At 34.4% G+C, this 17,192-nt stretch overlaps 1 protein-coding gene across 1 annotated transcript; it reads right to left on the bottom strand.

The window, feature by feature from the left end:
* Positions 1 to 2,773: 2,773 nt before the first annotated feature.
* On the bottom strand, positions 2,774 to 14,532 carry LOC113235445 (cytochrome P450 4g15). Its single transcript, XM_026471128.1, has 8 exons — positions 14,436 to 14,532; positions 7,614 to 7,843; positions 5,773 to 5,976; positions 5,444 to 5,623; positions 4,054 to 4,250; positions 3,437 to 3,962; positions 3,162 to 3,347; positions 2,774 to 3,037 (listed from the first exon to the last, which is right to left on the bottom strand). The coding sequence occupies exons 2-8, from the start codon at positions 7,822 to 7,824 to the stop codon at positions 2,859 to 2,861; spliced, it is 1,683 nt and encodes a 560-aa protein (XP_026326913.1). The 5' UTR covers positions 7,825 to 7,843; positions 14,436 to 14,532; the 3' UTR covers positions 2,774 to 2,858.
* Between the last annotated feature and the right edge of the window lie 2,660 nt (positions 14,533 to 17,192).

Raw genomic sequence — 17,192 nt, 5'->3', positions numbered from 1 at the left:
TAGAAAGATTGGTTTCTACAATTGTTTTAGAACTTTTACTAAATGACTAACACATTTTAAACATTTTACAGAGGGTGCATACTCAATTCACACACACGTAAATTCTTAATATTTAACCTTTGCGAATGTAGTACTACTATCATTTCTATTTCGCATCTAAAGACGCATTTAAAAACCTTGCTGTGTACACGAGTCAACACAGTTATCAATATATAATCAGCTTGAGTCAATCAGAAAAAACTTTATGTCCATGCAATAAGAGCGAAAAAGATGTAGCGCAGATCGCTTCTGCTTGGATCAGTGACACTAAACGATAGTATAATAGCACATAATACATGTAATATCAAATATGGCAATTCCTGCCTGTTCGGCTCGTAAATACCTGCACTTCGCTCGGAACGTAGGGTTGTTACATTATTATCTATATTGTACCTTTAGATTGTACACACAATCCACACACACGCTAAGAATTTTATGGTACATTTATTATTATTTTCTAACAAGGGTATTGAATAGTATGTTTTTTTCCCGTTTGTGCTCCACATTATGGCTGGACTATCAAGCGTCGGCATACAAGTGGAATGTTTTACTAAATAGTCATGACATGGCACAGCGGAGGACCATCGTATCAGTGTAGCATAGGAAACTTATTAGAGGACTATATTCAAGACTCAGTGGTGCATTGCAGAAAGCTATCACCAAGTCTTCCAAAGGTCATCAAGCATATAAATATATAATGTACCCACTTAACACAATATGACTTAAGTTCATATGTACATAGTCACTTTACGTGGGAATTTGTAAAAAATTGTATAAACAACCAAATCATGTTATTTTATTTAACAAAATTTAAGGAATAACCGAATAAAAGAATGGCAGTAAGTATTTTTTCCTGAACTTTTTATTTATATAGGGTCCCTGTTTTTTATATTTGTAGACGATGCGCATTTACGGCATCGCAGAGGCTTAAAAAGCAGATTGTCGCTTTTGTATCGACTCAAACGTGATTACAAAGCTATATAAACGTGAGCGAGTAGTGCGTTCGAACTTTGTCTGTATCGCATTTTACGTGGTTTTTAATCGATTTATGGGTATGTTTGGTGGGGGTCCTGGAAATTTAATTAAATTTTGTTCCGCAAATCTCCACCAACGTAGTACTTGCTACACAGTCGGAATTTGTGGAATAAGAATTCCCACCAAGATATTATTTTTAATTTGTAGATTTTGTCGTAAACACCGATATTAATTTTCAGCGGTATTGTCCCGTCAACATTACCTCACAGATTAATTGTGATTTTTGTTTTAAATTGGAAATGGACTTCTTAAATGTGTACTGAAACAATATGCTTATATTCGTCCTTCAACGCGTAAGAAAAACTCCGATCTACTACAAGGACTGAAAGAAGAAAGAAGAAGAAGAAAGGATCAAAATGTCTTGTAGTCTATTTATCTCAATATACTAAAATATTGATTGCAGAGTGCAAGTTGTATAAAAGTATAACTTTGAAATTTAATGTAGTACAGAAAGCTACTCGAAGTACTTATTCTACGCAGTCGAAGTCGCGAGCACCAGCTAGTCTTCGGTATTGCTCTAAATTTTTAAACTTTATATTAAAATGCCCACACAGTTTTCTTTCGCAAATAAAAGAGTCTGTCTATCCAATGGAGTTGCTTATTTTACTTTTTTCCTTTTTAAAGCAGTAAAACAAAGCTAATGTAAGCGGTGTAATGTGACCGATGACATTGTATTACTGTTGAGGAGTCGCTGATCAAAATGGCGACTGCAGCGCGTCTTTATCGCCGCAACCGTGCATATATGCACATGGCATGTTTTATATGCGCAGATGGCTTGTGTATCACAAATGCGCAATTACGGCGACACACTAAATTTGGGAATGTTTTCAAAGGTTTAGTGGCTGTGACTGAATCTCGTTTGCATCGTGTTAACGCGCGTCAAAAATACACCATGTGCATGGGGCTCTTACTGTTTTGTCTATAAAGGTAACCTATTAAGCAATTAACCTGTGTCGGTATCTAAATCAGTACCTGAGTTTTGTATTCTATTTCATTAATTTGTTTATTGGAAGCGTTAGTATCTGAAGCGCCGTCTCAGGATATTCAATTTAAATTTAAAAGACAAGCGGATAGTTACACAGTGGTAGGTATACTTTAATAACAAGTACAAACTTCTTAGTTTACCTCTATATTATTCCAATAGCCCTTTTTATTGTCCAGCACTATGCTTACATGAGGCTGTGCCAAATTTGTGCTCCTACAACGAGTTTTCTATTTAGGGCAGCCACTTTTTTATTTCCAACCATTTTATATTGACAACGGCTAAGAGCGATGCCACAAGGGCGTTTCTTCGTCGCTGTGATTTCATCGTACTAAGTTGCTGAGCAGGTGCAGTGGCACACTGTGTGGTATGTCGTTCTGATTGATTTATTATGTAGGTAGTACAAAGCGTCGTCGCAACGCCGTCGCAAGGTATCGTGTGACATCGCTATAATGAAATTACCCAAAAATTGTATTCTTGCATCTTCGGCAATAAATAACAAATAATAAGCACAGTTGTCGTGTTCGCCAATATTTTATTATCCATTCATCGTAAGTATACAAACATTTATCTATTTATAAACTAGATATAATTTGTCACATACTTTAATGTGAATGAGCGAAAATAGCAATCTTTGCACCGTCATCTATCCCGAGTTCAAAGTACTACCACCATTATGTCATCAATGCTTAACATATTTAATAACAATATTTAGTCAGTAAGTATGTTACTAGGTATCACAAGCACAATTTGTCTTAATACTAGAATGTATACATTATTAAAGGTACTAGTATTAGGAGGCTTAGTATGCCTTGGCCATTGTTTTACGGGGTTCTAAGCGGACCTTGAAACCTTCAGCTCGTTTGAGGATAATGTCAGCCTGCAGTTGGAAATCTTTCTCCGTAAGGTCGGAATGGACGCGGAAGTTTCTTAGGATGGTCGACAGTATGATCTTGAGTTTCAGCATGGCGTATTTGCGACCTAATAAACACGTTCAAGAATGTTATCTATTTAAAAATAGCCTTAACACCAAACAAATGTGGTTAGTGAAGGGCAAATAGCTTTGAACTAAATTTTTGTGTAATTTTCGATAATTAATACTTACCGACGCAACTCCTAGGGCCAGCAGAGAATGGCACGAATGCATAATAGTGGCGGTTGGCAGAACGCTCGGGTAGGAAATTGTCAGGGTCGAATTTTTCAGGGTTCGGGTACACGTCCGCGCGACGGTGTAGTTTGTATGTACCTATGACGATTGTGCAACCCGCTGGTAGTGTCTTGCCATTTGATGCTATCCAAGGAAAAACAAGACATGTTAATTCTGTGTAGAGAAGCAAGGGTACATGTTGTATTTTTTTTGTCGAATTTAAGATAACTTACGAAGAGTAATGTCCTGTTTCAAATGACGAGCGATGATTGGCACTGGTGGATACAACCTAAGTGTCTCCATGAGACACCTCTCGAGATACTTCATCTCAAGTGTGTCCTGGAAAGTACAAGGACGATCTGAATCACCGAAGATCTGGTCGAGTTCTTGAATAACTTTGTCTTGAATATCATTATGGATACCCATCATAGACAGGAAGAAGCTGCTACCAGCGGCAGTGGTATCGTGACCCTCAAACATGATAGTGTCAACTTGCTCTTTAATTTCTTCGTCTGAGATAACAACTCCACTCTGAGAGCTTTCTAGAAGTAAGTCGAGGAAAGCAAGACGTTTCTTCTGACCAACGTCATTTTCTTCAACATCCAGATCGTCCTTGAGTCCAGCCGATTGACCAAAGGAGAGACCTTCGACAGATGTAACTTTGTTAGGAATAGTTTCTGTAGAGTTAGATTCAGCAGTCTCAGCCAGGTTAGTCGGTGTTTTGCCATTCTTCAGTTCCTCCTTCTTCCTCTTGATAACCTTTAAACACACTATAGTTAGGATCTCAAATTACGCCGACCACGTGACAACAAATAATATTATTGGTCTTTTCAAATTACTCTATAAGTACCTTCTTTGTCAAGCCATGGATAATATCAAGGAGTTTGCTTTGATTCTTGGCATATGACGTGAGTTTGAACAGACTTTCCGGCCGCAGCCAAATCTTGGTGTGTCTCAAGTGCAGAATATCGCACATTTTCATTACAGCCATGGCATATTCGAAACCACTCTGGTCCTGAGTGCTCTTGCTAACTCCCATAGCAGTTTCTGAAACGAATCGGTGGTTTCGAAATTGCACATTTAAGTTACAATTGGAGAGAAGCTATTGACCTCTATTGAAATGGAAACAATTGCATAATACACAATAGTGGTTCTTAAGTGCCATCAGCTATTGATGGTGAGTATTGGCAGTTAAAGCTACGTGCGTATGTGGGGGGTCGCCAAACTCGACATGCGTCTAATTTTACTACTCACTGCATATTTTTCCACGAACAATGGTGACTCAACAGATTCTTATTGGTTACATATTGTCTACCTAAGTAAATTATATGTACTGTACGCGAATTACGATATTGCGCTCTATTTGCCTTCATTTTCCTTACATAACCAGTTTCTAACTGTTATTATTAAGCTATGCGAAAAATATCTTTTTCGCATAGCTTAATAATAACAGTTAGAAACGTAGTCCTTATTCTTGACTAATACTATTGCGTCTTCCCTTCATCTCATCCAATCAACGTAATCTATTAGGAATTAAATTATCATTGAAGGTACACATTATTTTATAATCATATGTCGCAAAGTCAACCGTACGTATATCTTTAAGTGTCGTAATACTAGTAAGTATATTCGCGACTCTACGTTTGCCTCAATGGAAGGTTCCGGCGGTGTTGTCACCAGCCTTTATCTACGTGACTAGAAATTCAAATTGCTGTTTATTCTACATTTTTTTCGTGCACTTTTTAGATTTTGAACAAGTCTGGTCTAATTCTTATAGACATCAAACGGATTTGATCGCCTTGACCACATCATTTGCATGACTAATATTTTTTACAGTGAAGTTTCTTTGTGTTCTTTAGCTGGTTTATAATAAAATATGTCGGTTATTAAAGCACAATAAGTAGCGGTTTTGTTTGTTTTTCATACAAATATTAAAAATATTTAATATGCCATGGAGGTCCTCAATAGTATTTATAAACCTTGAAATAAGTTATTATATTAAGAGTAGATAGGGATTGTGGACGTGACTATTTTATGAATCGTCAATAGTTAGTTTCAGAAGGGATTGGTGACCTTTGTGTATTTGGATTTGTATAGGTAATAAAAGATAAAGTAGTATCTACTAGGAACCTCCGAACAAAAAACAAAATTAATAACACTTGTATAGGTGTCCTTTAAATTGATAATAAAAGTATAAATAAAACAAGACTTGTTTTATTGGATATTAAATACATACATACCTAGAAGAATTTCAACGGTGCATTCGCTCATGTAGTCGTGAGCGTCGAAAACTCCAGATTCCTTCTTGAGTTTGTTAACGACTGCGCGGGAATTAGCATTAAACAGGTCGATGAAGCTCTTCAGGACATTCAAGTGGAAAGTGGGCGCGATCAGTTTGCGATGCGAGCGCCATTTCTGGCCTAAAGAATAAAATTAGAATATCAAAAGAAACTGTTGCATGCCAATTTAAGTCAGGTTATGTGCAACTATGTATGAAATACATAAAAACTCCCTTTTCTAATTAAGACGATTTTTACAAAAATGTTTAAAAATATTTCAAATTTTATACCAGTACTGATGAGAAGTCCATTGCCAAGCCAAGGCTGGAAGAATCTATAGTCTTCTGCCTTATCGATGTGAACGTGGCTGCTCAAGATGAGCTCAACGTCACGGGGGTCGTACAAGAAAATTAAAAGACGAGGTCCAATCCATAGCTTGACTACTGCCTCGTTATCAAACTCGTTACTCTTTGCTATTATGGTCTTAAATATATCTGTAACAAAATGCTGGGATTAGAAAAAAAAACAAATAAATAGAGGTAAATTAAAAATCGTTTAATTTAGATATGAATAACATATCTATCCCAGGAAACAATTGCGTGTTTAGGTACTAGAGAAGGTATTTAATACAGTCATTTTTAAAGATTTGTGGGGCACTGCCACTACGCCCGTCACCCTGAGACATATTATACCGGCACCGTAACCTTTCAAAACTCTAATACAGTAATGCCCACGTTACTGCTTGGCGGCAAAAATAACCAAGGTGGTAGTACCTCTCTGGACAAACTTTTAGAAGGAGGTCTACTGCTATTAAAATCTTTTGACCTATTTCTTTAAAAGGATTATTAAGGTTTTGATTATTATTTTATGATGAAGCGAAGCATGACGAATCAATTTTTCCTATATGCTTGTGATGAGGATTAGATTATACTTTAATTTGAAACACAAAAGGTAAGGGGTCCTTGAAGCATTCATTATTAGCAAGTTCATGTTAGTAAACAGTCATAGTCAATCAAATGACAGTACCCATGTTTACGTGATTGGTAGTATTGGTAGATAGGTAGATTTAGATTTTCAGTCGTAGCACAATTAAAATTTTAATTGTTAATTACCCGGACTTACGTCAAATGAAGTACACGAATAGTGATGTCGTTAATTGTTAATTGTCAATTAACATTCAATTTGCTTGCGTCAAGTAACTTCGTTGAATATGTTAAGTTTGAAGTACACGTAGGTGTTTAATTTATGTTTCGATGGTTTTCTAGATCAGTGGTCTTTCTCAAAATCAACATAATTGATCAGGAAAATGGTTCAGAAACAACGGAAGCATGTATAACGTGTCACGACCAATCCTACACCTCTATGTTGTCACTTGTTTATACAATTATATATAACCAATAAAAAGCTCGGTGTGCCTTTTTCACAATGAAATTTGGCATATTCTGAATGATCTGCATAATAGACTAATAGAAATTATTTTGGTCAGAGCCACTATTCTTGAAGATGAGGCTATCAGCGCTAAAGTAGTGTAACCCACGTTAATTTTTTTTCTACACTATAAATGATACTAAAGCATAATTAAATTAATTAAACTGCCTCTGTGGCCAAACGGTTACCATACTGGTCTGCTACGCAGAGGTCCTGACGTTTGAGTCCCGGGCCGGGAGATATATTTGTATAGCTTACATTTATTTCTCTCGTGAGTTTGGGTGTAATTTCTGGCTGTCTATGAGTGTGTGTTCATGGCACTTGCGACACAGGGTTTCTCTCGTGCATAGACTCTTATGAGTGCGTGCATTATTGCGTACTATCTTCAAGTATAAACAATATTTAATTAATAATCTTTTTGTACATCAAAAGAGAATCCAAATATAAAATAATTATGTACTTTAATATCATTTAAAGTAATGTTGTAGAAGAAAATTTTATGTGAGTTACACCACTTTTGCGCTCTACTTTCACAAACATGATTGTTATCTAAGAGTTGGTCGACTCTGTATGACTATCGACCCTACCCAAGTAGCTAAAATGCACTGAATTAGTTAGTAGTATCTGTGATTCTAACAACGATACTTGCAACATGTATACGTCTTTTCAGGTAATTGTCGTTTCGTATATGTATGGTACGTACCATGTGAACCACCGGTGAAATACAGCGCGTTTCCCAAAATGGGTACTCCCTTAGGGCCCCCAATCTTCTCGGCCAGAGCGTACATGTGTCGGCGCGACATCCTCCAGTATGCGTACCAGAGTATTATAGTTGGCACCAGCAGTATATAGAATAAGCTGGTGGCGCCCCAGGTGCCACTTTGGGCCACGACGTTCTCCGGCGTGACGGTCATCTTTTGGCAATTTTTTAACCTGCCAATGAAAAATTACATACTAATAAACAATTTATGAAGAATAAATTAAAATTCAGGTAGTTGTTGTTATTGGATCGAAAGGAATAAAAAATTCCTTCGATCTTAATAACACTTTGTGTTTGTTCGATATTTGTACCAAAGATAATAACAAGTCAGTGAAATGTTTTCACAAAAAAAAAAAAAAAGATTAATGTCATGGGTATAAAAAACATGATATTCAAAAAAAATTACTATATCCAATCCAAGATACCTATACCTTATATTAACTTGTCATGCGTCCTAGAAACACACGATCCTAAACATTTTTGGTAATTTTTTGCTTTAATTTTTTTGTTAATTTGTATATTTTTTTAATAATGGATGAAACTAGTTGCACGTCAGAGACACCGTGACTCTGGTACCAAAATTGTTTGGGACACTGTGCGTTTCTAGGACGTGTGACATGTTAATTGTAAATACAAACACTTGTGTGTTTTATGTTCGAAAATGTTGAATAAATAAATGCTACACAATAAACAATAGTTACAAAATGTTATGTTTTTGAATGCTTTTCCGTGAATAACCCAAAAGGCGTTATATTCTAGTTAACTTGGAACTTCCTCTATAATTTAAGTGTGAATATAACCATTGCATAGCAATGTCATGTAAACTAGTCTATAAAATTGCCCTTGCGCTACATATGTACTCCTTCTATTTTATAATGACCGCGGAAACTGGTTGTTAACAAATATACTCCTGTTTAGGTAAACAAGTATAATATTGTATATACAGCAACGTCCTAGATGATTAGTACGTAGGTACGCACTGTTGTACACGATAATATATCTAAAGGAGGATTGTGACTTTAAATAATTATATTTGTGTAAGTTGGGTTTAATAATGAATTATTTTGTAAGTGTGCTTAACTAATTTACATTCGCAGCAATTAATAATTTCATGAATATAATAATCTCATTGGATTATGAAACTATTTCTTTTTCGGTTTTAAATCACGTATGTTTTTCAAACGAAGCAACTTTTCGAACCCTTTACTGATCCCATACAGATCCCGTGGTCGCGGCTTCTGTATGAATAATACTTACATGGTCAATAATGATCTTAATTCAGGATACTTACTACCTTATTACCCCTATTATGATACTTGTATTATAGAATTTATGATATAACACCCGACTAAAACTCCTTTTGTCGATGAGTTTCTTTTGAAACAATTGTAATTTACTTGACTTCGTTGTATTTAGACAAGTAGTAGTTATACTACTTTATTTTATATTCGTTATTATTGTTTGCATTACTGACGATCAATTTTATCCCTTGACATTGTATTTTTAATAATTGTAATGTCACAGCATTGATAGTATGAAATAAATTACTCTACTCTACTTAGTATGAAAACTACTATACTTAGTATGAAAATGCGACAATACAAAGTGTCGTTGGCTCATTTATTTTTATATTGATACAAGATGTAAAGTAATCTCCAGAGTTAGTATATTTGTAAATTCTAACAAAATTTTTCATATATCCTAGATTACGTTATGGTATGTAGTAATGAAAAAGTTTGGAGCCCTGTCTGAACGACTTTTAACTTGAAGTTCTATTTTGTATATTATTAAACATTGTTTAATAAAAACATGAATACGTTCACTTCAATCTGATACTTCTAAATGTTTCTAGAAATTTAAAATGTGATGTGCAATTACGATTTCTTTTTAAATTACTGTAAATCACATTTGTGCTATGGATAATTCTGGCATTATAATTATGGAAACAAAAAAAATTCTTTTAAGCTGTGTGATTGACGTGCTTAGTAAAACATAAAGCGCATACATAGTTTAAGATAATTATATCTTTGAGTTGAAAACCCAAATGCAAAGATACGACAACAAAACACGTAGAAAAATTCATGAGATTCGCTGGTTCGTTCCGTGGCTTGGTTGTGGTATAGCGCTTGACACGGTATGCTAGAAGACATCGCTTCGAATCCGGAATTTCTGAGTGTTTGATCTTTGTTTGAACTAGTGGAGTAATTTCACATAAAAAATAATTGAATATCAATTCAAAAAAATATTAATAGGTCTCTGACTATTAATAGAATTAGTTGACGGGGTATGAATTGATTACGCATGTCAAATCTCACTAATTCAGTGATACAATTCAATCTTAGCGCAATTAATAGGCATGTGTCACAAAGCTCTTAAATTGTAGAAATGGGAATAACAGGATGATAGTATAACTGACTCAAAGTTGTTGTTTTACACGACTGTGTCTATTAAGTGTTATTTATACAAAGTGTAGACAAAAGGAAATGTAACTTAAACATTGGATTTACAGAAAACATGGTTCTCCCGCGGTTTTCTCATACCGAAAAGAAACAATTGTGCATGTTTTTGTATCACTTAAAGCCAAAAATTGTAATTATAAAATATTTAACCTACATAAAATATTTTCTATAGCAAACATATTTAATATTGCAACTATACTATATATGACTGAATATTACTATTTATATTGAGTGTGTACGTTATTATTATTATTACCAGATCTTACCAGATTTTTCTTTATGATTGGTACCTTTTGTATCATTACATTGAGGATTATCATTACAGAGGTTACATTTGCATAATTGTACGAAGATACGAAAACCATATTTGGTTTTATCTTACACTGCCACTCGTCATCTAGTACCGGTATGCATTATACCAAATTGAAATAATTAAAAAGACCCTTGATACATATAATTTGGAGGATAATAACGTAGTTTCTCGCAAAAACTAGGTCGTCACAATTGAAAGTATAAACAAACTTTTACAGGTGTTTTCAAGGTTTTTAAATCAAGACATATTTTCACGGTCTTGCCTGATTGTTGTGAAATATATCCACCTTAACCCATGTACATTCGAACGTGCACTTAAGGAAAATATTAGAGTCGGCATCTTTTTTAAATGTAAGCAAATACGACACAGGCCATTTAAACTGCCTCTGTGACCTAACGGTTACCATACTGGTCTGCCATGCAGAGGTCCCGCGTTCGATTCTCGGACCGGGAGAAATATTTGTATAGCCTTAATAAATTTATCTCGTGAGTTTGAGTGTAATTAGTGGTTGTCTATGTGTGTGTCCATGGCTCTTGCGACACAGTCTCCCTAGTGCGGGGCTATGAGTGTGTACGTTAAAAGAAATAAAAAACTGTACTGTACTTACTTACCTTTAAAGTGAAAAATAGATTTCTAAAGATATCTCATGTAGTGGCCAGTTTGACCCTTTTATTTTTTATTGTTTTTAACTGCCTCCGTGGCCGATCAGTTGCCATACCGGACTGCCACGCAGAGGTCACCGGGTTCGATTCCCGGGCCGGGAGAAATATTTGTATGGCCTACATTTATTTCTCTCGTGAGTTTGGGTATAATTTGTGGTTGTCTATGTGTGTGTCCATGGCACACGCGACACAGGGTTTCCCTAGTGTGGGGCTATGTTGAGTGTGTGCGTTATTATTATTTATTTACTATTAGTTGACCGTGGTTATTTTCTAGTACGCTTAACACTGCATTACGTGAACTTGTAAAATAAAGTCAATTTCTATAGCGTGTGAGGGAGCGAGTTTCGTCATTATCGTCACATAACTGGACACTGAGTTGCGAAAACTTGGAGTCAATTCAAAAAACAGGTACATTTTAACATATGTTGTTCGTAGGTTTTCGTGATTGTTATACATACGGAATGAAATTTTTATTTTTGGATCTAAATCGCGTATATTTGTTTTTTAACAAACCAACGTTAGCCGTAAGCGTAAGCCACACGAGCAATGATGGAAGATTGAGCTATCTCATCTACATAATGTTAATGTGAATAAATGTGTATAGTCAACAGCACATCAAGCTGTAATACACTGTTATCCGAATATCACGTATATAAAATGAATAGAACAAGATCCGTCAACGTGTAGCTTGCTCTGTTGCCGTCCGTACGTATTTAAATGAATCTGTTTATATAATGGAGGAACGCAAAAAATGGTTGAATTATGGTAACAATGTTCATGATTTGAATGAAACAATGATTTTTCAAACAAATCAACGGTTTTGGCCCTTTACAGGTCCAGTTCACCGTGACCCTTGGACCTGTAAAGGGCCCGAAACGTTGGTTTGTTGTTATCATAATTCAACCTTTCTTTAGTGTTCCATATAATTTCTGTACAGAGTACCACAAAAGTTAGCGGAATTATACCTATTGTTTTTTGTTATAGTTAGTATACCTATTGTTGTTGTAGTTTGCCACCCTTAGAGATGGAATATTTTTTAAAATTTAAATGGGACCACTACTGAGGCTTTCAACAAAAAAAGTTTCATCAAAATCGGTTCACAAATACCGAGTTACTACGTAACATACAAAATAAGAATCAGTCGAATTGTGAACCTCCTCCTTTTGAAGTCGACTAATAAATATGTCCATGAGTTTTGAATGAAGAATCCATTATTACGTAAAACAGCACGATCAAACGTATACTAGATGGATAAGGTGCAAATCACACGCATTTGTTTTTTTTTAGAAAGAGCATTATCTGCGACGTGCCTGCTGTGCAATATTGCTGCAATGAGATGCATTACGAGAAGCGTTATGATAGTTATGAAATTTGTCACGTATTTCATAACAATGCCTCTATCAATATTTTTTCATTCTCTAAGCTCTATCATGAGTTTATAGTGACAGTTGTCACTAGCGGATACGTAAAATATTTGACAATTTTGTACGGCAAATACACCTCTGTATCCTAGCAAATACATGACAAAGTTGCATTCAGTATACAAATATTTGTAGATGTCGCTATCTACTCTACATTTTAAATTCGTGTGATACGTACGGACACCGTACTTAGATATAAGTTGTATAAATAATAATAAAGAGATAAGCAATACGTTTATTTGGCACCACGAATTAAAAAAATCAGTACGAAATTTCTAGAAACAAGTTTACGCTAAATTAACATTATGTCGCTGCTTTTCAAGAATGGTCGCTCAAATTCATAATAGTTCACTTTTGAGTTTTTTTTTGCACAGCTGCATTCAAAATGTGCTAAATTTTGTTATGAAAAAGACACCGAGGTTTCCAGTGCTTAAAAAATTATATGAGGATGGTTTTCTTTGCGTGCCAGATACGTCTCAGTAATTTTTTTATCATCTTTCTGAAAAGAAAATGGTGCTTTTGACACAGTCCGCTATTCTCGATATGAATCGAGTTCTTAGGTTTTCGTGATTGTTAGACATGGAAAATTAAACTATATTTTTTATGTAAAACAAATGTTTCGGGGCCACTAAAGGGCTCAAAGGGCTGAGAAAAAACAAATATACGCGATTTAGATCCGACAAAAATAGTTTTATTTCTCATTATACCTTTTAACATTACATGCATTGCGAACGTAATGCTATTTCTGAAATCACTGTGCAATGATTTAAAGTTGGCTCCACATTAGGCTGGCCTGTCCTGTAACGACTCTTATTACGGATTATATATAGCGTTATACGTTACATTACGGTTACGTTTTAATATTTATGTATCATTTAATCAAACATAGAAAAGGAATTAGAATATATAATAATCTCAGTAAAAAGTACTAAAAAAATCGACCTCAAAAGTTTGATTACATCTATTTGCCAAGTTTTATTGAAATCGGTTACCGGAAAGTGCGCGAAACCGGATTCATCCCCTAGTTTGCCACCCTTAGAGGTGGAATGTTTTCTTCAAATTTAAATGGGACCACACTGAGGTACTCTCTTTTCAACAAAAAGAATCATCAAAATCGGTTCACACATCGGCATGGAGTTATCATGTAACATACGTGATACATTTTTTCAAGCAAAAACCAAAAACAACCAAAAACGAGAATCATGAAAATCGGTTCGTGAATTCGGAGTTAACGCGAAACATACATCCAAAAAAACACGCTGGCGTATTAAGAACCTCCTCCTTTTTGAAATCGTTTAAAAATAAGATGTATTTAAAATAATTGAGTCTAATGTTCTATTATAATACATATATCTATTTCTAGTTACTAAAGTGGTTGTAGAATGTCTGTAATATGGATTTTAAATAGTTTTAAGAGCTGTGGCGAGTCTTATGAGGGTTCATTCTTGCACTACAGAACTGTTCCCAAATTGCATTAAATTAATTTTATTTAGCTGTCAATTGTGACACGTAAGTTTTGAACAAAGGAATGTAGAAAAAATGTATAGCACATAAAATTTGCTGATTATTAGATTATATACAAGACCATCTCATATTACATAGGTGATAAGTACATCAATGCCTGATGTTTAAGTTTGAGATTGTACACGATTTTAACACTTAGTAAATAGTAATCTTAAGTTATTACATTAAAATTACGATTGATACAGGATTTTAAAATAGATACGGATGATAAAAACAATTGACAAACAACCTATGAGATTTGGTTGAAAAATATGAAAAATAAATCGTTCAATTACTTTCTAATATTAATAGTAAATATCTATTTAAGACATGGAAATAAGAAAAAATATAAGTGAATTAAGAAACCTACTATTCGTCAATACTACATTAAACAAAGTAAAGCCTACCTTTAGTAGATAACACCCGGCTCCTTCAAACCCGGCACAAAATAACACAGATGGCTGTATGTTGTACTTAAGACACTGAACGTGTCTTGGTAGCGACTATTTATGAAGTTCCTGCGCCGGCAACTATATAACCGCGTGGGACGTCACTGATGGACGCAAACGCGCACATACACATCGCGTCTCGTTGAATCGGAACTTTTTATGGAAATTGCTTTTCGGGATATGCGTTGTTTTCAGGACTGGGTAAATTATATGTAAATGGTGGTCTTGTTTATACAATCGAAAGAAATTTTGAATTTCATTCTGATAGGTATCAAATTAAAGAGCTTTGTAAGACCATTTTAAACATAATATGTGAGTTGTTCATAAAAATGAATAAAATTTATCAAAACTTTTTTAGTGCTGATCGACTCTGTTTCATATTTCATTGTATGAGACGAAAAATCGAGACAGCAGAAGTTGCTTTAATTAAATATCAAATGTTTTTCATACAAAATGAATAAAATTGACCATTTTTTTTTCCAAATCCGGATAGGCTTCGTTTTATGTAAGGGTCATTTTATTGTACTGTAAGAAAAAAATCGGAACAGCAGTAGTTGGTCAAATTCAATAAAAAGATTTTTTTATACAAAATGAATAACATTTTATTAAATTTGACCACTTCTTGCTGTTCCGATTCTTTTCTTCCAATACAATTAAATCATTCTTGTAAGAAACTGAGTCTGAGCATTACAAAAATATTACTAAATTTTATTCATTTTGGATGAAAAATATTTTATTAAATTTGACCAACTTCTGCTGTCCCGATTTTTTTCGTTGCGTACAATGAAATCATCTTTATAAGATAAAAGATTCATATAGGTAAAGTTGAATCATAATCAATTGTCATACATCTCACTTCTGGGCCCAGCCTTTGTAACAAAAGAAAATCTAGCCATTTTTGATCCTCCTCATTTATGTGAAATTTGAACGAACTTATGTTTTTTATTCGTATTCTTTGGAGAGATCAATGTACAGTCAACAGCTAGTATCAACATAAAAATAATATTAAGCACTTTTTATATATATCGACTATCGCCTCCATAGCAACGGAATAAGATCCGTCTGTACATGTTCAATACCTCCCGTTTTGAAAGGTAACTTTTCAGTTTCTATTTAATTTTTGACAAATATTACTGAAAAATATTTTTGTCATTCCGCGGGCAAAGGTTGAGTTGCACTCATTTTTGGCGTAGGTAATTGATACAAATGGTTTTATTACATCCCACCTACTCAACACGTACACCCCTTTTTATAGCATGCTATTTTACTTTTTGATTTGCATTTAAGTTTTGATTTACGCCTAGTGAAATCTATTGATATATTTTTTAATTATTTTATCAGCTTGGATGAAGCGATATCATCTTTGTTATTTATTAAGGTGTTTTCACACGTCTTGTTACAAAAAGCTGAGCGGTGACCATTTTGGTAACTTTTAAATGTAATTCTTTTATTTTGTGCTTTATCATAAGATTATTTTATTTTTGTTATCATCCTGTTTTATATATTTTGTCATAAGTTTACCAAACAAAATACTTTTCTTTCTTTCTTCTTTCTTTCATATCATCGTTTAGTAAAAGATTTAGTAGAACCTCCTTGAATATCGCCCTCTTTAGCACGAATAATAATAATGTGCCAGATAACTATACCAATCTTCTTTTTATTGTACGATGGCATATACTAATAATGCTATCGTGGTGATAGGATTTGTCAATCAAAGTAAGGTATTCACCGATTGTTGCTCACGTATATGAAAGGAATGGTACGTCTTGCTGGGAAGCTCCTTTCGTGCACCCCATTTGTTGATATAATTGCTATTTTTTTTTATATTAGATTTATAAAATTTCCACGGAAGAAACTTCTATGCCTGATACTGATTTAATGATTAGATTTATTATATTTATTCAGCGCTATTTTGGAGTTACGAATCACTAACCTTTTACCCTTTGCTGGTGGTGTAATAAGTTTTTTAGTAATTTCTATTTTAAAACCTAAGAACTCGATAATTTAAATTCATTGAGTGCCTTGAATGGGTTTTGTTTTATGTAGATGTTAAAGTATGAAGAAGTATTGTAGTTTTCAATTAATTTGAAGGAAATAAGAATAGGAATTCTGCGACGTCAACAAAGATTATTCATCTATTAATATTCTTTAATTTGATAACTGATCGATGAGCCGGGTGCACTTTGGAGTGCAAAACGATTATCTCTATCTCGACGAAAGCGGGGTGGTTTTAAGGACGGCTTGGGGGGAAACTGTACTTTAAATAGAGTATAATGATTACGAGAAGTTTGATTTTGGACTAGATGGTAACGAATTTCAAGAATTAGGATTAGAGTGGAGTACCGGATCCAATTTTTTTTAAACAAAATGTTAACGAATGTAACAACGCCTATAATAATAATAATAATAATAATAATAATAACGCACACACTCAACATAGCCCCACACTAGGGAAACCCTGTGTCGCGGGTGCCATGGACACACACATAGACAACCACAAATTACACCCAAACTCACGAGAGAAATAAATGTAGGCCATACAAATATTTCTCCCGGCCCGGGAATCGAACCCGGGGACCTCTGCGTGGCAGTCCGGTATGGTAACCGTTCGGCCACGGAGGCAGTTAAATGAATGCAATGTGAATACAGATAAGTTTAGTAAAGGAATGTTGATGATTTAATATGTAATTTAATAAGATGTTCTTATCTAAAGTT

This window comes from Hyposmocoma kahamanoa, unplaced genomic scaffold, assembly GCF_003589595.1.
Source record: "Hyposmocoma kahamanoa isolate Upper Pololo Valley unplaced genomic scaffold, ASM358959v1 87, whole genome shotgun sequence".
Taxonomy (NCBI): Eukaryota; Metazoa; Arthropoda; class Insecta; order Lepidoptera; family Cosmopterigidae; genus Hyposmocoma; species Hyposmocoma kahamanoa.
This window is presented reverse-complemented; position numbering and strand designations above follow the sequence as displayed.